This window comes from Sphaeramia orbicularis, chromosome 3 (assembly GCF_902148855.1).
Source record: "Sphaeramia orbicularis chromosome 3, fSphaOr1.1, whole genome shotgun sequence".
Classification (NCBI taxonomy): domain Eukaryota; kingdom Metazoa; phylum Chordata; class Actinopteri; order Kurtiformes; family Apogonidae; genus Sphaeramia; species Sphaeramia orbicularis.
The window spans coordinates 43144379-43166547 of record NC_043959.1 but is presented as its reverse complement, the minus strand read 5'-3'; the positions used below and the strand labels follow the sequence as shown (position 1 = coordinate 43166547).

Genomic DNA, 22169 nt, shown 5'->3' with positions numbered 1-22169 from the left:
TACCTAACACCCAGATTTGACAATTCTCTGAAAAAATGTTGTTCATTGGCCTGTGTGTGCAGCGGATGTTATGCCGGAAGTAGAATCTTTGTTTTCCGCTGTGTCACAGTTCAGTCACAGACAGAGCAAAGATGGCGTCGCTGAGTGACAAATCAGTTTGGGATGAAGTGGAAGATGGAATCGGTGAAGAAGTGTTAAAAATGTCCACAGAGGAGATAGTTCAGCGAACTCGTCTCCTCGACAGCGAGATAAAGATAATGAAGAGCGAAGTATTGAGAGTGACCCACGAGCTGCAAGCTATGAAAGATAAAATCAAAGAAAACACGGAGAAGATAAAGGTGAACAAAACGCTGCCGTATCTGGTGTCCAATGTGATCGAGCTGCTGGATGTGGACCCCAACGACCAAGAGGAGGACGGGGCTAATGTGGACCTGGACTCCCAGAGGAAAGGAAAGTGCGCGGTTATTAAAACATCGACCCGGCAGACATATTTCCTGCCGGTGATCGGGCTGGTGGACGCGGAGAAGCTGAAGCCCGGAGACCTGGTAGGAGTCAATAAAGACTCCTACCTGATCCTGGAGACCCTACCCACCGAGTACGACTCCAGGGTCAAGGCCATGGAGGTGGATGAGCGCCCCACAGAGCAGTACAGCGACATAGGAGGACTGGACAAGCAGATCCAGGAGCTGGTGGAGGCCATAGTCCTGCCCATGAACCATAAGGAGAAGTTTGAAAACCTGGGCATCCAGCCACCCAAAGGGGTCCTGATGTATGGACCACCTGGCACAGGGAAGACCCTCCTGGCTAGGGCCTGTGCTGCTCAGACCAAGGCCACCTTCCTGAAGCTAGCCGGCCCACAGCTGGTCCAGATGTTCATTGGAGATGGAGCCAAGTTGGTGAGGGATGCCTTCGCCCTGGCCAAAGAGAAAGCCCCCTCCATCATCTTCATCGATGAGCTGGACGCCATCGGAACCAAAAGGTTTGACAGTGAGAAGGCCGGAGACAGAGAGGTACAGAGAACCATGTTGGAGCTGCTGAACCAGCTGGATGGATTTCAGCCCAACATGCAGGTCAAGGTGAGGTGGCTCTCTGGAAAACTAATATAGCTTGAAAACACAGGAAAAAAATGTTGTTGAAAAATGTAAAGAAAAAAAAAAGAAAATTGTATACATCACCACCAGAAATGTGATATAATGACAGTACAGATACAGATCAGTTGTATTTGTTGTGGCACTTATCACAGTGAGGTTGTTAAGTGGTTTGGTTAAAAAAAAAAAAAAAAAAAACTCACAAAAGGGAAAAAAAGAACAACAGACCTTGAAAACAAAAAGATAATAAATATAAACAGGACCACAAGGTCATGGAAATGCTGCACAATTGTTAAATGAGACAGTACTTAATAATAGATACCATAAATGAATAATAAAAAATAAATACCAGTAATCCAACTTTACTAAATAGTGAACTCAGCAAATTTCCACCAATGAAAAAAACAATATAAACAGAATTGAAATAGGAAATGCTGCCAAAATATAACAACATTTTTAAAAAAAAATTTTTCCAGGTGATCGCTGCCACTAACAGAGTGGATATCTTGGACCCAGCGTTGCTCCGTTCTGGCCGCCTCGACAGAAAGATAGAGTTCCCGATGCCAAATGAAGAGGCCCGTGCTCGCATCATGCAGATCCACTCCCGTAAGATGAACGTCAGTCCTGATGTGAACTACGAGGAGCTGGCCCGCTGCACCGACGATTTCAACGGAGCCCAGTGTAAAGCTGTGTGCGTGGAGGCCGGTATGATCGCACTGCGTCGTGGGGCTACAGAGCTGAACCATGAAGATTACATGGAGGGAATCTTGGAGGTCCAAGCCAAGAAGAAGGCAAACCTGCAGTACTACGCCTGAGGACACTGCCTGTGTCTGTGTTTATGTATGAGAGTCTTTGGTTATAAAATCAATTGTCCAGTTATCCCTTTCTGATTAATTTGATTTAATAAAAAGAATTTAAATATCTTATTTCACTGAATTCCTTTGTCTCTTTCTAACAAAGATAGTGGAGCATTTTAGAATTAAATCATAAAAATTCAGTCAGGTCTAAAAAAAATTTGAGGAATTTCAAGGTTGTGTCTCTGTCCAAATAGAGATAGACCTGACTGTAAATAGTCAGAAAGTGTGAGTTTACATGAAAACAGACTAGAATACAACACATGATGAATAACACATAACATAACTGTCCAAGTGTCAGTAAGAGAGTTTCAAATCGGGTAACCTGTTAAAAGCTGCTACATATATGGCATCAAGTGCACTAACAATTGTAAGCAGTTTAAAATAATATTCTTTGCTCTGTATATGATCTGTAGAAAAGTACAGTAAATCATGTCAGGTTATTTCAGTGTGATTTTACATGTGAAACTGTCAATTTATCTTATAGTAAACTCAGAGGTCAACAGTAAAATGTATCTTGAAAATGTGATTGTTTTTAGATCTACTAAATTCACATATTTCAGCCTACCAAACAACCAAGTATTTTAGTAGTGTAGAAATAAGAGTAGAGAAAGAACCAGTTTGACTGGAAACATACCTGTAAGTCTTTCACTTTTGAATTGTATTCACTTGATTAGAACAACAGTGAACATTAAGGACGTAGGACAGAGGAACTCAACATGGCAGAAGAAGTCTTGAATTTTAAAAGAGGTGAGTCTATCAATGAACTAACATAACTTTTTGTTGAATGGATATGATGGATATGGATATGATACAGTGTAATATAGAAACACAGGTTTGTATCTTCAGCTTTTAGGCTGGTGTTGCTGGGATGGGCTGGTTCTGGAAAAAGTGCCTCAGGAAACACTATCCTGGGCAACAACGAATTTATTTCAGGAAGGAGAAGTTCCAAATGTGAAAGCCGACGTACTTATGTAGCTGGCAGGTTGGTATTGGTAACTTGGTCATCTAGCAAGTTAGACTCACACACTTATCCTTTTTTAAATCGTAAATCTTTTATGTGTATACAAAGAAAACTTGACATGCTGGACATGGCTACCTTCATTTTCTTTTTCTGTGTTTTCTTTTTCTGGTAGTATCGCTTAAAATGATTGATGGTTTTAATCTCTAGATACATGATATAATAGTTTTGTCTAAATACTGTACGTCTGTTTAAAATCCATAATGCAAATTAATCAAAACAGTCCTAATTATCTGACAAAAAGCAAAAGAGGGGTAAAAAAAAAAAATCATCTTATTGTGTTTGATTATCAAACTTTACATCACACTATTTCAAAGGGTAGTTCTTCTTGTTTTTTTCAGGGATGTGACTGTAGTGGACACCCCTGGTTGGATTGACCTCTCAGTGCACGATACTCCAGAGTCTATAGAAAAAGAGATTGTCAGTAGTGGCGTTCCTGCTCCAGATGCAGTGTTGTTGTTGATCCCTCTGCACATGGAGGTTACAGAAGGTTACATTCACTCTGTTATTGAACATGTGAGTCTTCTTGGGGATTCGGTGTGGAGTCAGACCATACTGCTTTTCACATTTGGACGTTGTCTTCAAAACTGCACCATAGAGGATCACATTGAGAGAAATAAGGCTTTGCACAATCTGATGATGATGTGCAGGAATCATTACCATGTATTTGAAAATGCAAATGGAGGAGATGATGAACAGGTTGAGAACTTACTGATCAAGATTGAGAATCTATGTTTGAGCAGCAACTTCATTGAACACCCGGAAGAGGTACAATATGTGTCTAAATCAACACAGACAGAAAACACAGATGACCAGACTTCAGAGATACAGGATGAAAAACCTGCAAAACCAAAATCAAGTGAGCATTTTTATTATTTTAAAAGAATGTAATTAAATTCATGTTTTGTTCCACATGGTGTAACTGGTATAAGCCAGACATAACAAGACATTGAAGAAATAGTTAAACAGATCTTCTGCTTAAGTAAAAGCAGAAAGACATTACATGTGTGGTTGACAGTGAGAACCCCTCTTCAGTCTGTACTTCCTTTTGTCTTCCACATTCAAACAGATATACTGTTTATTCATATGAGCGGCCCACTTTGGTTAATGCACAGCCAAGATATTTTTTCAAAGTGAGCAATTATTACAGATAATTTCAGACTCAGCTTTATTGTCATTCGATCAATGGTACATGATAGAATGAAATATAGTTACCCTGGTCTTGGTTTTTGTTGCATGAGAAAGATAAAAAGGATAATTATGAATAAAATATATAAAAGGTAAATAGGATAAAAAATAAAAAAAAACTACCATAAAATAAGCAAAAAAAAAACAACCTCTTAATATGTACAAAATTACACAGTATGCAGCAACAATACAGTTAAAATAAGTTGCTGATTTTTTCACCTTATATGCATTATACTACTTAATGTATATACTTTTGATGAGTAGAAAACTCTACATTTTATTCTTATGTCATTGCATTGTTTTGTCTCCTTTCACTGATGTTTTTATCAGTGAAATCAAAGAAACTCTTATATTTTTGTCTCATGTAGATGGAATGCAGAGTTTCCCAGAGCTTCGGATCATGCTACTTGGTTTGTACAGATCTGGTAAAAGCACAACCGGTAATAACATTCTAGGGGATAACAGATTTAAAGAATGGACTGCCAGGTCCCAGAGGGAAGAGGCAGAGGTGGCAGGGAGAAATGTAGTTGTGATTGACACACCACCATGGAGGAATGCCACAGGAATTTCACCTGATCAAAATATAGTTAACTGGGTTTGTCAGTGCCCTCCTGGTCCTCATGCCTTCATCTTTGTTCTGAACCTGTCTGCAAAATTTACACCAGAACACTGGAAGTCTGTGCAAATATACATGCAGATGCTTGGTGAGCAAGTCTGGGAACATGTAATCGTTGTGTTCACAGGAGCTGACATACTTGAAGGTATGGACATGAAGTCCTACATGAGAAACAAGAATGAAAGCCTTCAAAAGCTCCTACAGAAGTGTGGGAACAGGTTTTACTTTTTCAATAACAAGAACAGAGGCCACTCCACTCAGGTAACTGACCTAATTGAAGGGATTGAAAGGCTGTCCTCTCAAAATAGCACACGGTTTTATGAGATGGACAAAACTATGACAAAAAGCATGGAGGAGATGAAGCAAACTCTGCAAGAAAAAGCACAAAAAAGGCACCACATGGTGGCTGTGAGACAGAATGAACAGAATGTCATCTTCCGTGGTGGGAAGCCTCACACACTCACTGAGGTACGAATTGTGCTACTTGGTGAAAAAGGAAGTGGGAAGACCTCTGCATCAAAAATGATGGCAACATTATTTTATAAAGAGGATAAAAATGAATGTGTCGACATTAAAACATCAATTGATAACCGGATGATCCAGATTGTGGACACTCCAGGATGGTCTACATCCTGGAGACATCCGGTTCTAAAGCAAGGGGTAATCACAGAGGCACTGTCCCTCTGCCACCCTGGTCCACACGCTCTCCTCATTGTTGTGAATCTGAGACACAGTTTCACAGACAAGAACCGAGCTGCTCTGGAGCAGAACCTGGCCTGTTTCTCCAGTTCACTGTGGAGAAATGCCATGGTGCTCTTCACTGGTGGGGAAAGGCTGCAGGGAGAATCCATAGAGTTACATATTGAGAGAGAAGGTGAGGCTCTTCAGTGGCTGGTGCAGAAATGTGACCACAGATACTCTGTCCTCAGGGACACACCATTCGACGATTTGCCACAGATCAGAGAGTTACTGCAGGAGATAGATAAAATGGTAGAGGCAAATAGCGGACAGTACTTCAGCAACACGATCCACAATCAAACTTCTCTGAGTGAAAAACCAAGTGACCCCACTGTCATGGAGGACAATGAGTTCAGATACACAGAGAGGGAGGAGAAAATGATGGAAAGGATGATGAAGACCATACGAGAAAAGCTGCAGTTGGACATCAAGAATTTTCTGTCGACCTACAGAAGAACAGGAGAAAGTCTTTCAGATATATTTCCAAATAGTAAGACCACCTTTGAAATGTACTTGCTTTTTGTGCAGCTCTTCTTTTTCAAAATACAAAATTATGCTGCTCAGTACATGTTGATTGAATTATCTCTGTTTTCTAGTGAGTGAGGGTCAGCCCACATCAGAAGATTTTCTGAAAGGACGACAAAGAGGAGGTCAGAGTTATGGAGCAACTTCTGCATATGAATCAGATCTGAATGCAGACATAGATGATCTGTGAGTAATTAAGACGGTTAGAGGTTGGTTATGATCCCAATATTTCATGTGTTGGGGTTTAAAAAGTGTAACTGGTGTAACTGTGACCAACTTGCATGTGATATTCATAGCGCATATATATATTGCATACATTTATAACTATTTTTGTTTTTCTCAGGAAGGGAATATTGTTGTCATACCAGCAAAATATGCAAGACACTGTACTTAGCTGTAACTCTGAAAAGACATCTTTATATCCCATGTATCAAAATTCAAGATTTTAACATGATGTATGAAAGATTTCTGTAAACCAGAGATGTTTGACTGTTGATCCTGACGAAAATGTTAAGTGTTTCCACAAGATAGCAATTGTAAAGTTTTTATCTCCGGTTGGATTCACTCTCCAGGGAGGTGCACCCTGAATAAGACAGAGGACATGATGGACAGTTGATATCACCCTCTTCACATCCTGACCAGGCAGCAACGACACCTCATGAAGCTACTCGACTGAAAGACAAAAAGGATCTTTTTGCGTCCCTGCACCAAACTCTACAACAACTTGGTGTCTGGAGACTAAGGTGACTGGACTATTCTGTGAAGAAGTCTCTGATTTTTGTTTTTATTTTATTTACATTTTCTCTTTTACTTCTTTAGCTGAAGGAGAAATACATTTCCCCTGTGGATGATGATTATGGCTTAGGGATTTATTCCAAACATGCAATGAAATTTAACATATATGCATGGATCGATGAAGTTAACTGGAATATCATTTTATTTATCATATCATTTGTTCAAGATTTTAAAATCCAGAGATCTGTAATCCCTGCATTTTAACACTATCAGTAGCTACACTCAGAGATCTTCATATTACTGTCAACACCCTAAATCTGCCTAAATTGCTGAATTTATGAATAAATTTAGCAGTCGTTTCACAGTTGTTGGCTAATGCTTTCATTCTTTACAATAATTATATTATCTTGAGTTCACCCTCACGTGTGAGTAGCATGCTGGGGAATAACTACATTGTAGTGTAATCTGAGGAAAATATGAGTAAATAACATCTATCTGAATGTATTCCTTTAGGTAAAACAAGGTAGGATATAACAGCCAAACATAACCATGTTGTTGGAAAGGAACAACTTTCAGTTCTTGAAAATAATATTGGCCTTCTACAATCTGAAAAGTATTAGCAATAAAAATAATAAACAAAAAGCAAGTGTATGATAAGAATGTAATAGTACATGTAATGTATGTAATAATTTAGATTACTTTGAAGACATAATTAAAACAGGTGAGTTTCTTGATACACATTTAACAAAGTGACTAGCAAGATGGAATCTACTACATTGCAAAAGTCACCTTCCAACACTGGTGAGGAACATAAACATGTCTATTTAATGTGAAAAAGTGAACACATGCAATGTAAGACATTTCAATCCTTTACATTTATTAAGAATGTAAAAAGAATACAGCGTATTTCCATTCCAAAACATAGTGAAAAGCCATACAGAGGCAGAGTCTAGGCAAAGGGGAGCAAAGAGTGTTCCTCATTTCTTAAAACAGGTGTGTTGATCTAGAATCAGATTACTACATCAAACACAACGATGTGATGATGGCAAAACATGAGGGAAATCTGTGGAAAAATTAATAAGAGTGGATATGTTTAGTCAGCCCCCAGGGACAGCTCAACAGTAGAGGCCACTAAAAGCAACTTCTGGACCAACACTCCTGTTTTAAGAAACTTGGTGTACATGGGCCAAATCTACAAAGTAAATATGGAAATGAGAAAAACAGCAAGAGAAAAAACAAGGGTGACATATCCCTCTCAGTCTTTCCTCAGGGCTACTGTCTGCTCATCGATGCCCTCTTTGGTGATGATACAGACTCGAAGGGCATCTCCGGTGTACACATCTCTTTCTGCGGCTGAAATGAAGACATCTTTAACGAGTTGAACAGCCTTGTCCTGTGTCAGAGGAACATGCTGAACACCCTCCATGTTCTTGAAGCCAATCTGGAAACAAATGAGTGAAAAAGAAGTGAGGCAGGTGTGCACAGCAGTGACCGAACTGGTGGCATTATCTGCACAGTAAATATCTGTACCTGGTTGTCGAGTAGCGGTTGTAGCATGGCACTGGCTGATCCTCCTGCCTTGTAGGTGTCTCTCTGGTAAGAGCCAACTGGGTCAAAGCTGTACACTGCTCCCTTACCTATAACACAGGAAGAAAAAGATACAAGGGAATAAATACGGTTTAAATAAATTCCAACTTACATACAAACAGTAACAGAATGTAACACAATGCATCATAATATAAACAACGTTTACTGACTTAAAAAGACTACCATGTTCCCTGTCCTCTACAGCAGAAAAGTTAATTAAAGCTTAATTCATAACATACAAGTTTGTTGCTCACACAATCCAGTGAAGCATATATATATATATATACACACACACACACACACATATATATATATATATATATATATATATATATATATATATATATATATAAAAGCAATGAATGGTAATCTCAGAAGTGGAGGCACTAACCCTCTTCATCCAGTCCTCCAATGATGTTGTACACATAGTAGGGGAAGAACCTCCTGCCGTACAAAATGGTTGACAACATGGCTGCAATGGCTCCGCTCGTCATGGTCTTATTGTTCGAGTGTTTGTACATCTGAGGGAAGAGCAGACATTATAGCCCAAATGTTAAAAGCTATGTTAAAAATAATCCATGGATCAGGTGAAGGAGTGGAAACAACATCAGGGAGAAGTTTTATTTGAGAATAATATTTAAGTTATTGTTAATAAAGGGTGGTGATCCTGGACGTACTGGATGAACAAAATCACTGTAGCAAGATGTTTCCTGTGAATAATCTTTTTATGATTTTACAATGACAATACAGCACAGGTAGTAGAATCAGCAGATTGAAGTGTATGATCAACACGGTCAAGTAAGTTTGAGTATAAAACTCAGCAGTGAGTGAAACCTGAGGAGCCCACCTTTAGTCTGGCATCAATGATTTTAGTCAGAGTCAAGCAGTCACCATGGAAACCACTGCAGCCAATGACGGTTGTGTCTGTCCTGTAAGAAAAAGGCAAAACAAACACACAAAATTTATCAGTAACAAAGTGCAAAGCATATTTCAGTGTTTTGTATGACAGAAAAAAATATCCTACATTCATTTTAACAATGCATGTGATGTGATGTTATGTGGAACTAAGAACAATTTACAAAAAAAAAAAAAAATAGAGATGTTTTAAATCATGGGAAAATGACACAAGATGAAGATCTGCTTGTACTTTTAGTTTTTTATACACAGAAATGCAGACTGACTGCAATGAAACAATATTTACCACTTCTAGGCCAAAATGAAATTACTTTCTTTAAAACTTTATTAGCTAACATATCATTAAGTTACCAGGTGTATAGTTACTATACTATAAGTGACATAAAAATATTTTTTAATTTAATAATGTATGTTTCCCTTTTCTGTCTTGTTACTCTCTGTATTCATCATTTTATTTTGTAAAGGCATAATAAGATACAGAAGTTATTTGGCAGCCAACACAATTATATTTCAGGTATCTAAAGGAAATATATGGCATGAGGAGCACAGCAGGATTCACAAAGCCTTAAAAAAGAGATGCAAACAATTCCACAAAGCGCTTAAAGATGCTCCTCCAGTAAAAAGTATTAATATATGAACAGACTACTAAAATTCATTCAGACAGGAGCCTGTCAACTGCAGATACACTGCCACATTTCCAGTGGTGACTGAGCACTTACAGCTTGTAGCATTTTGGAGAGTCTCGGCTGTGGATTGAGTATCCTTCACTCAGCCGAGTGTCTGAGGCTACGATGGCAAAGTCTTCCCCGGCAACAGCTAATACGGTTCTGTAAAATACAAATATACAAATGCTATTTCACTTACCTTGTAAAACAATGATGGGACACTGAACAGCAGTTGTGATCCAGTCACAAGCTAAGGGAGGCGACAAACTCGAAACCGAAACATTGAACACTGTTTCCATGTTCAAATTGTCGCCTTTTATTTAATAACGAAAGAAAATATACCATAAGACTCCGTTTAATCTTCTACAAAATAACAGTAACTTCTTCGCATTTGTCTCTTTTGTATGAGGTATTGTTTTGTTTCAGTTAAAATATTGTTAGCTCAGATAGTTAGCGCACTCAAACTGTATTGTAGACGTTAGCTAGTAGGCTAAGTAGCCGGTAATTTAGTGTCAAACTCACCCTCCGTTGAATGCGTATGGCGAGAACCGGTGCTCTACTGGACCAGTGTAGTGGTAATCTTTCATTTTCCCAGTGTCTCCAAATGTTTGAACTGAAAACATTGTTTTTTTTTTTTATTAGAGAGACGCAAATATGTTGATTTACTCAGTCAAACTCGCTGTATCACTGCAATATGGCAGCCTCTTCTTTTACTCAAACACATCCGCGTTAACTCTGGACTGTGGGTGCGAGCGCCCCCACAGGCCGCTGACGGACAAAAGCAGAACTACACATCCAAATCAGATTCAGAAAAATGACTGTTCCACAGTAATAATAATTTCATCTCATGATGTGACCTGTTTACGGGACACTATGACATGAGATATTTGAATAGCCCTTAGTGACTAAGGCCTATTCAAATCTCTCATCCACTTCAATTCAAGTGTAATTCAACCCAACATGTAAATATACATTTATCTCCATCGATAATATTCTGTTGCTTGTCTCTTCTTGTTTTTCTTCTTTATGATTATTCATATTTATAAAGTAAACAAGAGCCATTTTTATCTGTGTGAACAAAAAGGTAATATTTGGCTATTCGCATAAAACAATTTCTACACAGTACATATGTATAATTTCGATACTGACAACACTTGTGTAACATTTATTATCTGCATAACTTAATGAAGTGGTAATGGGCAACAAATATTATTTACTTCATGGTGTACAATATACTGTACAAATTATTCACACATAAATTCACTAATGTTCAAAAATGTAGTTGATACTTAATACCACAAGTCAAACTGGTTAGGCATGACAATAAGTTACAAGAAGTCTTCTGATGTGTCTTTTATTGAAAAAAAAAAACCCCATTCATTCATCAATTCAGTGACTTGACATTATTATTTGCTCATTGAAGGACAATACAAAATAAACAAAAATACCTTAATAAAAGAACAGAATTACATTTGTAAATGTTGGTGGATGCTCACTCTATGCATTACAAGTGGTTACATTACATTACATTATTTTGTACAAAAATCAGGAGTACAAGGTTACTTACACATTTTATTGTCTAGGTAAAGCAGACTAACACATAAATACCTGAAAATAGCTGCAGCAGTGAGGCATTTGACAGCTAATGGCTGTTACAGTTTATTACATAGGATCACAAGCACCATGTCATTATCTACGACATTATTTAAATAACATTGCTCATTACTGGCCTGTCTTGTTAGAAGATACAAAAAGTACATATTTTAAGGTTTGCAACCAGATGAATGGAATCAAGAGAGTTTTGTAAACACTTTCAGTAGTCGGGGTGAAAAGCACCATAACTTCAGCTAAGGATTGATCTTATTACTGACAGAAAAAAGCACAGACACTGGCAGTGATTCATTCATTCATTAAATTATGTTGTAACAAGGACTAAGATGGATATTATTAAGCTCGTAAAACTGACGAATGTCTGAGGTATATAGGAAAATATGACTGGTAGCTTGATTTAAGATGATAAAAGATGAAATTAGCTTTTTTTTTCCAGGATGACTCATACAATGTTTATACCCAAGATGCAGCTATTATTATTTATGTTTTAGGGGATGCACCTGTTAAAAAAAAATGAATGAATTTATAAAAAAACAATACGGAAGAACCAATGAGGTTTGATGTCAAACCTGATCATATACAATGCTGCAGCTTCACTGGTCAAATCAATGTAGTGGCATCGACTGCACTGCTTGAAGACACATGCTACTGGTGCCGTTCTTCATTTCTTGGACTTCTTGGGTGTTTTGGCTCCTTTCTTCTTAGGAGTGTTGAAATCTTTCCCACATACCTCACATACCCAAAGACCTGAGGAGACAAGGCAGCAAAAATCAGTGACATAGCAGAAGAGAAATCCCAAATCAGTGCCGAATGTCAGTGATTCGGCTGAATTTTTGGGTAGATTTAGCTGCACATCCATTCCAGCACATAAACTTTGTCTGTTGATTCACCTGTTGGTATGCTATCCATGCCAACGCAGAATGTGTGATATCCTCGATCACATTTGTCACAGAACATCATCTCGTCCTCGTGGTGCGGCTGCTGGCACACGGTGCAGGTTTTACACTCCATACACTGCCAGCGGTACGTTTGGATCACACACACCAACTCCTCGCTCATTTCCAAGCACGATGGGTGGCCTGTTGTTCACAGTCATAGAGATACATGCACACACAAACACAGAAATCATGTGAGCAGTATCTACATACATACTGTGACTACACTTTCACAGACTGTAGTGAAGAACTAAATCACTTTGGAATCATTCCATATTTTGGAAATTTCCTGACTTTTGCCATTAGCTTTCATTAGAGCTGCATAACTACTCAAATCGAAGTGTCTGTGTACAATTACATAATAATCACTATAGGCTGCATTACAACCAAATTCCGCAGCCCTAGCTAAATAAAAAATAATTCACTTATGCTCACATAGTAGCAACTTCAATTAAAACTTCCAAAGCTGTACAAAGAGCTATATTTCTAAAGACTGACAGAGATAACTAGTAATTCAGTGATGATAAATAATTCAACAATCTGTAATAATCAGGTGACAATTATTCAACATTGCAGTGTATGTATCATTTAGGTTACAAGAATAAAACCAGAGCAGAAGCTTATGAATATGACTGAAAACTATGCATGGAAAAACTGATTAGTTGGCTAATAAAAAATGGTCTTTAATAAAGTTACTAATTTTTAGGTTGTGTATGGAGCTTTCTTGTAACCACTTGTAGTCACTGGATATAACTCCAGTTCTATGAAAATCTGTAGAATCCTATGATAAAGGTTTGTGCAGCTAGAGGCAACCATAAAAGCCTAAAATCTACAAGTGCTCATTTCATGGTTCAGTCAATTCTGTCCTAACTAAAGGTAATTTACGCATAATGTGAATCGTGGTAGTATGATAGAAAAAATTAACAGCAGGAAACTGCTCTTCATAAATGGAAAGAGTAACTTACCGCTGTTATCACATTGGGAGCAGTGAATGAGCGCCTCAGGTTTGCCTTTCTTGTTCGCCTCTTTACCCTTCTCGCAAATGCCACATATAGCATGGGGAATGACCTTAGGCTGCAAGGGCAGAATAATGCTATAAAAAAAACAACCAGTAACAGTTTCCTGTGGTCATGGACAAATCAGTGCTTCAACAAGTTATACCATGATCACAAAAAGAGACTAAATGTGGCTAATACTGAAGTTCTCTACTTTTCGGGGCACAATACACATTGACTGGGACAAATAAGTGGTCCCAAATCGTCTGTTCTCTATTTTTATGTCACTACAACTATGGTTTACTGGACGCTTTAACAACAACTTGCAAAGTACCAGGAGATTGAATCATATCTCAGAATAGAAATACAAAAAAAGCATCTGAGCCTGTCATTGCCTGCCATTATGCTCTATGCTTTTGACAAACATCGATCAAGTTTTTGGACACAATCACAACTTCTGTCCCTTCTGTGAGTTTGAAAACAAAACTTTATTTATCATGTGGTATATAAATATGGACATCTGAAGATATGCTTCCTATTGATTGCAACACTGAGTTCAACAGAAGACAGAGGACAGAACAGAGCAGAGACAGGAAGGCTTGGGGACAGTCAAATGAGGATATCACAGTAAAATACACTAAAAACTAGCTGCATCTATATAAACAGCCTGTGTATTATAGAAAAGTGTTTTATGTCAGTAACTGAGGATATGGACAGATTGTTATTTCTTGAAAAACTGTTAATAGGAAACCAGGAAAGACTGAAGTTTACAGCTTTACTGCAATAACCAGTTGGTTTTACAGCAGTGCATAGAAAGAACGTGGAATCCCCACATTTTTAAAAGGTGTACTTGATATGTATATGGTTAAAATATTTTTTTTTTTTAGCTTTTACAGTATTTTCCACTTTTTCCCATCTTAAGTGATATCCTTAATCAATACATCCCCAGAAAGAAAGCAAACAAACTCTACTAGAAGAACACAGATACAGGACTAATGGGTCAATAAAGGACATGGTTTGGTAATGGTGAAGATCCAGGACTAGAAACAAAGCAAGGAACTGGAGACAAAGACAGCAGCAGAAAAGGAAAATAACACAAAAGAAAAATTGAATGCAGTTCACTGAATTACCTGTGCACAATTTTACACATACTTGCTGCATATGTACATACAAATACAACTAACAGTTCATAATTCAGGTTTGCCTTGCAGCAATACTGAAACCTTCAGTGAAAAGACCATCTCTGAACCATTGATATAATAAGAAAAACGTCCACATAGTTCAACCAAAATGAGCACTTCACAAGACTGAACCCAGTTATCATGAATGAGTTTTATTCTAAACCAACTATCTGTCTATTAGAAATAATGTGTACTATATACATAAAAGTGAAAACTTTCTGAGAAGTCCTTTTCCTGGTTTGTTCAGTCTTATATAATCTGGAAGTTTTTATATTGTATGCATCATATTGCTCTTATGTATAAATAGACATAAAGGCATACAATCAGAGGCACAGTAAAGTGGAACTGACCACATAGTAATCCTACTGGAGTCTGAAGGATAGACATGTAGATGGATGACTCAAATGATTCAAAATGTAATAACAGGTGACTTATTTTCACTGATATGTGATCGCCTTTGTGAAAATATATATGCTGTCAAAGTTATGTATGTGTATGTGCATGATGTAAGAGTGAAAATGAATGACTGGTAGTGCTGTCCTGGTAGCCATCTGCCTGGGCAAAGTGAGTTTAACAAAACAGTCCCTCACTTAATCCTAGAGATAAGTAAAGCTCCCAAATCCAAAAATCATAAAGGAAAAAACATGTTATTGCAAATCAAAATCAAATCAACACCAAACATTAGCTATGCTAAAATAGTCAAGGCAGCCATATAAAAAATTAAATATATTTAACATGATGTATTTATTGTAACATCATGAAACTTCTGTAAAAGGTGATATCCCCCGTAATATTCTTTGTCAGTATCAGCTCCAAAAATACTGTGGAGCATCAGGACTTTTACATTTTTAAACCATGTAACATTTGTTTTATACAAGTATAAGCAGTTGGTCAAACTTTGTTGTTCATTATTTGGTTTTATCATGGAGCTGCTTGTCAGCTGATGAAGTTATCATTTGCAACTTCACATCCTCTGGATCAAAACCAGAGAGAAGATAAAGTGTTAATCAGCAAGCAGCCTGAGTGACAGAGACATAAGGACGATGGGGACATATAGAGTAGAACATAAGGATCATAAAGCCTCAGTGTTATTTTAATTCTACATGCATTCCACTGCGGTGGATTAATCAGGATTTTAACTATGTTAACTATGTGTTAACTATATATAGGTTTTTTAAATATGCAAGTGCCTATATGTAATTAAATCTATTGGTTTTTGTATTCACTGCAAGTTGGACAGTATGTACTATGTTATTATAGTATAGTATTCAGACTCCCAACATGCCATGTAAACTATGTTCCTCCTCTTTAAGCTTTAAGTAACGTGCAAAATAAATCTGAAGAATAAAAGTCATTAGGTCATACTGGGATCAACCCCAAGTAAAAGTTGAACATACTAACTTGGTAACCTTTACAGCAGACACTGGAAAAGGACTGTGCCCATTTCACAAAGCTGAGCTGAACTCAACTGGGCTTACCCAGGTTCATTAAATGCTCATTGTGTTGGACATGTGATGCTGAGGATCAAAAAAATGCAACATTAGAGTGCATAGCACAGTGGGCTTCTGGAAACAAGGGTATGAGCTAAATACTGCTCTTTGCCCATCTTCATCTAGATGAATATCAATGTATTTATTTAAACTAAGGGCTACATAAACTGTGTTGAAAAGGTGCAGGGTTGCCAGGTGGAGTCCAGACTTTAAGAGACAGCACACAGGCCACTTATAGCTCAGCTCAGCAACAGTGTGAACAAGGTAAACATGTCCTTGTCTCTTCAAGATGACATTATAAAAACAAAAAAGGCCTAAATGAAACAGCTGTCTGACAGTTATTAACAGTACATCACATAGTGTATAAACAAATCAGATTATTATAATATCAATACACACTTAAAACATTAGGGTTAAGTGCACTCTACACTTTAGGTATAAATGTTGAAACTCTGTGGTAATAACATCAACTACTTTTTTAAAAGCGACCACAAATGTATGTGGTTTTTATTTATTTATTTTTAACAAAAAAACAAAAAAAACAAAAAAATCTTTTTTTTTTCCAAAAATGAAAAAGGAAAACTAGCAGCCAAAACATCCACTTACTTGTCTTGAAAGTAGTTTTTGGACAAGCGAGGACAGACAAGAGGTATATTGAAGACATTCAAAAGGAAAAACTTCTAAAGTTCTAATTTGTCTGTGCTAAAAAACACAAAAAGTGAAAGTGCAGTGAAAAAGAAACAAGTGATTTGTTCCTTTCAAATGTTCTTATTGCTCAAAGTCTGGTATGAAGTGGGAAAAAAATAAAGTCACATAGCAATCATAAAAACACTGAAGACAGGACCCCCAGTGTGTGACTGTGTATGTGTCTGTGTGGACCAGGTTGTCCCAGCAGAAATGCTGACAAACTGTAGAAGCCGGAGAACAAAGTGAAGAAAGCTAGGGAGGGGTGGCGGGATGGATGGAGTAAGGGAGTGGTAGTAGTAGAAAGAGGAGGAGGGGGTAGAAAAGTGCTGCTGCTGTTGTTGGAGAAGAGTTCAGTTGGTTTTGTCCTCTACCTTGTACCCTGGGGTGGTTTTGTGGCTTTTATGGCTGCCGTCTTTGCCTTGTGTGGATGTCCTGTCTTTGCCCTTGGACTTGTGGCCCTGTCCACCTCCTCCCTCCTGGCTCTCCACGTCAGATGTATTGCCTGAAGAACTGTCCTAAAAGGAGACAAGGGAACACACAAGGGAGAAAGAGTTAAAATCTGCAGGTAACATGAAATTGCTTTCTATGTTTTTGATCTCAGTTGTTTTAATGCAGTTCTTGCAACTCCTTCAAATTTGTCTTTAGGTATTAATTACAGTATTTCTAGACTGAGTTGCGAGTTTTACTGAAATAATAATTAATGGTTTTGCTCATTTCTCAGCTGTACTGTAGATGGGGAGTCTACCACAACACATCCCAAGACTAAATAAAGGTTGAATGATGGAAGTTTGTTTGCTGGAAGGACATTGTGCCATGTGAGAAGTCGAAAACAATCAGAGCAAACACATATACAGTACACACATTTTACAGTCTAGGATCTTACAGATGAGTTCTTGTTCCTTTTTTCATCCTTGCCATCTTCAGCATCATCTGAGTCAGGCTCTGAGTCCAGCGCAGGGAGCTCTGGATCCAGGGGAGGCTCAAACAGAGCTGTGTTTAATGGCAGGTATCGTAGCTCATTGGGGGAGTACCTGATATCCACAACACAACAATTTGTGAGGACAACAACAGATTTAAAAAGCCTGAACAGGGTCTGTCCAGAAGATACAGTTCATCTTGCAGGGGTAACTCCATTTTAAAGGATAACTTTGCATTATTTTTACCTTAATTAAACAGTTTCAAAGTAATTGTGATGTTTAAATGGCTTGTTGGGGAGGGTGGAAACCCTCAGCCTTCCCACTAGCACCTCTGGGACCAAATATGCCAACTGCAACTTCTCTACACCATCCCTGTGGCCTAGATCTCGTCTCTCACGAGAAACATCACAGTTTATGGCACTCTGACACAAACACACCCCCAGCCAGGTACGGCTGGTTAGCTGTAAACACAAGCCAACCATGACTTCATTTCACAGGCGTTTACCATAGCAGAGCCAGAAGAGAAAAGGAAGAGGTGGCTGTAGTTAAAAGATGGAGGAATAAGAAAAGAGTGAGTGACCAAATGAGGAACAAGACAAGAGTCTGCCTTGGTCCAGCTTTTACAGAATGGTGAGAACTGAAAGAAAAAGAAGCATCTAAACAGATGCAGACTTGGCTTTGTTGCTGCTGCACATGTAACCATCGCTGGGATAAATTCTCTATACACTATGTATTTCAGTGGATTTGTGTTCTTGATGATTGATATTGGTTGTAATGGTGTTTACTCATTTATGAACTCATTTTATGAATGATATCTTGGATGTGTGTTGGCTAGCGGAGATGTTAGCATACTCACTAGTAATCACGGTTGCTTGTCACATAGGTGTATGTTTGTTCAGTTTACTAGATTACCCTTTGTCTGCCTCAGGAGTGCAATTTTATCACTAGCTACAGAATTTTGTCAGTTGAATCTAATTTTTGTGAGATGTATGTAGTTCATTATATGACCCATGTCTAATTTGTTCCATCTAAATGGCGACTGGCATAACAACTAGCCTTGATGTTGGATCTTAGCTGACCTTGTACGATACTTGTCTCGTGTACAGGTGAAGGTCTAGAATCTAGATGACTGTTGTTGTTATAAATGTAAGCTCTGGGATGATAGCGCACTAATCGCTACTGGGGCTGGGCCTGGCGGGAGCTGCTGATGTTTGTCAGCCTGTTAGCTCTTAAGCTCTGTGGCTAACGTTAGCAGCACAGTGCTAGTGGCTACAGATGGGGCCTCAGGCCGCTGGTCCCTGCATCCACAACCATCATGTCAATGTGACCCAAGGAGGGTTAAGTGTGGGTTTTACAACAGTGAATATGTACTTCAAAACTGTAGGGGGAGCTCTATAGAGAAAAATGCTACAAAAACAGCAAAAGAACCAAAACGGTATAATCTTACATAGTTCCATTTTAAGACAAATCCCCTCTAGAGAAAGAATGTATTTATCAGTGCAATTTACCTTTTATAATAGTCTTGGAATTGCCCTGGTATGAGAGCCACGGGATAGGGACCTGTCCTGGTCAGCTCTGGGGCCAGAACCTTAAATCTGCCCTGGGGCACCTGGATAATCTAAAATAAACAAAGTAAACACATCCATGTCAAATCTTGTGAAGAGTATTCTGCTGTGAGGAACACAAAGAAGCATCTCAATGCAACACTGGAATATACTGGCAAACACTCACATTCTTTTATTTACACTATTCATTTGTCCCAGGCTTAAAAGTAAACACAACCACTGAAGCTTGAGGTCATTGAAAGAATCTCTGTGACTTCAGTAAAACATCTGTTATCTGAGGTTGAACTTACATGTGTTTGAAGGTCGAAGTAGGCTCTCCGTTCCTCCATACGCTCCCTATTGAAGTTACTGTTGAACTCAGCAGCTTTTTTTGCTGCCTTCTTAATGTACTCAGGAACCTTACTGGCTTCTACTTTCTGAGGATTCTGCTGCTGCATTTGCTGTCAAAGAACAAATGTTAAAAATATTAAAATGTATAAGAATTACATGACTGTGAAATCAAACGTCTTAAGGGTTATCTGCCCTAGGAAATTACTTTAAATTGTGTACTTACAGAGTACTCTTTAGCTATTCTCTGACGTTCTCTCTCTTGCAGTATGACTGAGTACTCCGAGTGTTTAGTGGGATACTCTTTTATCATCAGATCTATCACTTCATCACTCCGCAGAGCTGTCAGACCTGGAAATATACAAACATACAGCAAAAGAATACTAGACACTCGCTCAGTGTACTAAACCAATTTTGTGTGATGTGTTAAGAAAGCAGTCTACCCAAGGTGCACTGTGTCTCTGTGATAACATTCTGTTCACGGAGGTAGAGCTTCTCTTTATGTGACAGGTCTCTCCTCTCCATATCTGCAGAAAAATAAAAACAGCATTTGTGAATGTACAATTTCTCACCGTTTTTCTTCCTCATGTCAAACATGGGTAAGAAACAAAATATTACATGGAGGTATGACATCAGACAAGCCATTACAGAGGCACAGCTACAACTGATGACAAGTCTACTGTTGTCTTAATGCTGTCTGATATAAACGGACATGCATTACTTCAAATCAAATGTACCCAAGTAGTTAAACGGCTGTGCTTACCAGGGTACTTTCTCTTGAAGGACGTAACTCCTAAATACTCGCTGACCTGCTCCTGCAGCATGTAATACTCTCCTGTGTCATCTGGCGGCCACTTGTACTCTGTCAGATTCTCTGCTGGGAAATACGTAGGTCTAGAACAGCAATAACACAATAATAAAGGTTTAGGATAAAACTGTTAAAGAAACTGGAATATAAAAGGCTTTCCTCATGAACAAGTAAAAATGGGAGGAGTCACTTTCAGAGTGTTAGATGTGACAACACAGTAATAAGGTTTTACATTAAAACTTATTACTCTATCTGGCAAATATCAGTTTAACTAACCCAAGCTCTTGGCTGGAGGTGTCACAGCTCCGAGAACTGTCCCCCGATCCCATTCTCCGTCTCTTGGGAGGCTGGCTGCCATCATTGGACTCTTCTTCAATTATGTCTTCCTATAAATAAAAAGAAAAATAGCATAATTTCAGTGATTTATAGTTACAATATTGTATTTATCACATAGATAGATAGATAGATAGATAGATAGATAGATAGATAGATAGATAGTACACACTATCTTTAATATAATACATTGCACAGTACTAAAAACATGAATTCGTCTTTGCTTATGTTACTGATCAACCCAAGTTGCCAGCATCTTGCTGCTGGTGCAGTGCACCTTCTAATTTCAGAAGTCTTACTGCTAGTGTATCATTTCAACATCTGCCTACTACTGGAATGCAATCCACTGAAGTTAATTCATTTTTAGTAATTCCTGAAATGTAATGCGTCAACTCATTGTAAAATACATACAATTTCTTAAAAGCACTGTGACCCTGACAAACAGGGAGAAAACAACCAATACTCTGTATAGGTTACTGACTTCGTCAAACTAAGAATAATTCCGCAGAAAACAGAGGAAACGCTATTGTTCCCTTGACAGTGTCAAGTTTACAGCATGTAATTAGCTTAACTAAGCAATATTTCGCCCAAATGGGATGTTTATCTCTGTTTCACCATCATCACATTATTTAATTTCTTAAGAATATAGCAGTGATTTTAACGACTTAACAAGCAATACAGTGTACAATTATCTATAAAATAAGGAGCAAATGAAGAACTGCGTAACTGCAGAACTCGAATCTTCCCTTAAAAACACATTACGGGTGGTATTTTACGCAGCTGTTTTCAGTCGGTTTCATCTAGTTATACACAGTTCACGTCTCAGACTGTATACTTTAAAACAGTGTACACCATCAGTAGATGGCTAATAATACGAGCAGTGGTTAAAACAAAGGGGTGTGCTAACTGCTAACCGTGACCCGTTAATGAATGATACAGCGGCGGACAGTCAAATAGGCGTTAGCCGCAGTATTAGCCTCACGGAGCTCCAGAAAAAAGCCATTCGTGCTTTCAGTCTAAACGTTACCTTAATGGATTGTGCTCCTGGAGTAGCTGGGTTGCTGTCGCAGGGCGGTCTGACGGGGAGTACAGCTGCCATGTTCAACTCAATAAGCCCTGCTGCGTTAGCCCCGCAGCCTGCTCCTGTTCCCGGACTCTTCTGCTTCTTCCTTCGGTTTGTGGCGGTTAGCAAACAGCTTGTAGGTGCATTACCGCCACCTTCTGGACTGGAGTGTGGGTCAGGACAGCCTCACTGCCCTGTGTTCTATTGCAAAGGCCTGTTTGTAGTAATGTGGTGGAACAGAGTTTCTGTGAAGATGAGACTTTTGTATCACCAAGCTACCAGTTAAGTTGCCAAGTTCCATCAGCAGGTCCTCCTGTACTGGAAA

The 22169-nt window shown here is 38.4% G+C and overlaps 4 protein-coding genes across 4 annotated transcripts; 2 read left to right on the top strand and 2 right to left on the bottom strand.

Annotated features, from left to right (window-relative positions):
• Window positions 1-110: 110 nt before the first annotated feature.
• Window positions 111-2014, top strand: psmc3 (proteasome 26S subunit, ATPase 3). Its single transcript, XM_030131225.1, has 2 exons — window positions 111-1076; window positions 1565-2014. The coding sequence occupies exons 1-2, from the start codon at window positions 132-134 to the stop codon at window positions 1901-1903; spliced, it is 1284 nt and encodes a 427-aa protein (XP_029987085.1). The 5' UTR covers window positions 111-131; the 3' UTR covers window positions 1904-2014.
• Window positions 2015-2621: 607 nt separating this feature from the next.
• Window positions 2622-7197, top strand: LOC115417210 (GTPase IMAP family member 8-like). The gene is made up of 6 exons (XM_030131217.1): window positions 2622-2692; window positions 2792-2927; window positions 3305-3822; window positions 4520-5995; window positions 6102-6216; window positions 6603-7197. The coding sequence occupies exons 1-6, from the start codon at window positions 2662-2664 to the stop codon at window positions 6619-6621; spliced, it is 2295 nt and encodes a 764-aa protein (XP_029987077.1). The 5' UTR covers window positions 2622-2661; the 3' UTR covers window positions 6622-7197.
• A 424-nt stretch (window positions 7198-7621) lies between these two features.
• On the bottom strand, window positions 7622-10650 carry psmb1 (proteasome 20S subunit beta 1). The gene is made up of 6 exons (XM_030131237.1): window positions 10455-10650; window positions 9987-10094; window positions 9200-9281; window positions 8744-8873; window positions 8296-8402; window positions 7622-8206 (listed from the first exon to the last, which is right to left on the bottom strand). The coding sequence occupies exons 1-6, from the start codon at window positions 10553-10555 to the stop codon at window positions 8021-8023; spliced, it is 714 nt and encodes a 237-aa protein (XP_029987097.1). The 5' UTR covers window positions 10556-10650; the 3' UTR covers window positions 7622-8020.
• A 620-nt stretch (window positions 10651-11270) lies between these two features.
• phf10 (PHD finger protein 10) lies at window positions 11271-21943 on the bottom strand. Its single transcript, XM_030131222.1, has 12 exons — window positions 21809-21943; window positions 20725-20834; window positions 20404-20534; window positions 20084-20167; window positions 19867-19991; window positions 19604-19753; window positions 19257-19366; window positions 17715-17862; window positions 17203-17346; window positions 13444-13552; window positions 12434-12622; window positions 11271-12290 (listed from the first exon to the last, which is right to left on the bottom strand). Exons 1-12 carry the CDS (start codon window positions 21878-21880, stop codon window positions 12205-12207), a joined length of 1458 nt encoding a protein of 485 aa, XP_029987082.1. The 5' UTR covers window positions 21881-21943; the 3' UTR covers window positions 11271-12204.
• Window positions 21944-22169: the final 226 nt, after the last annotated feature.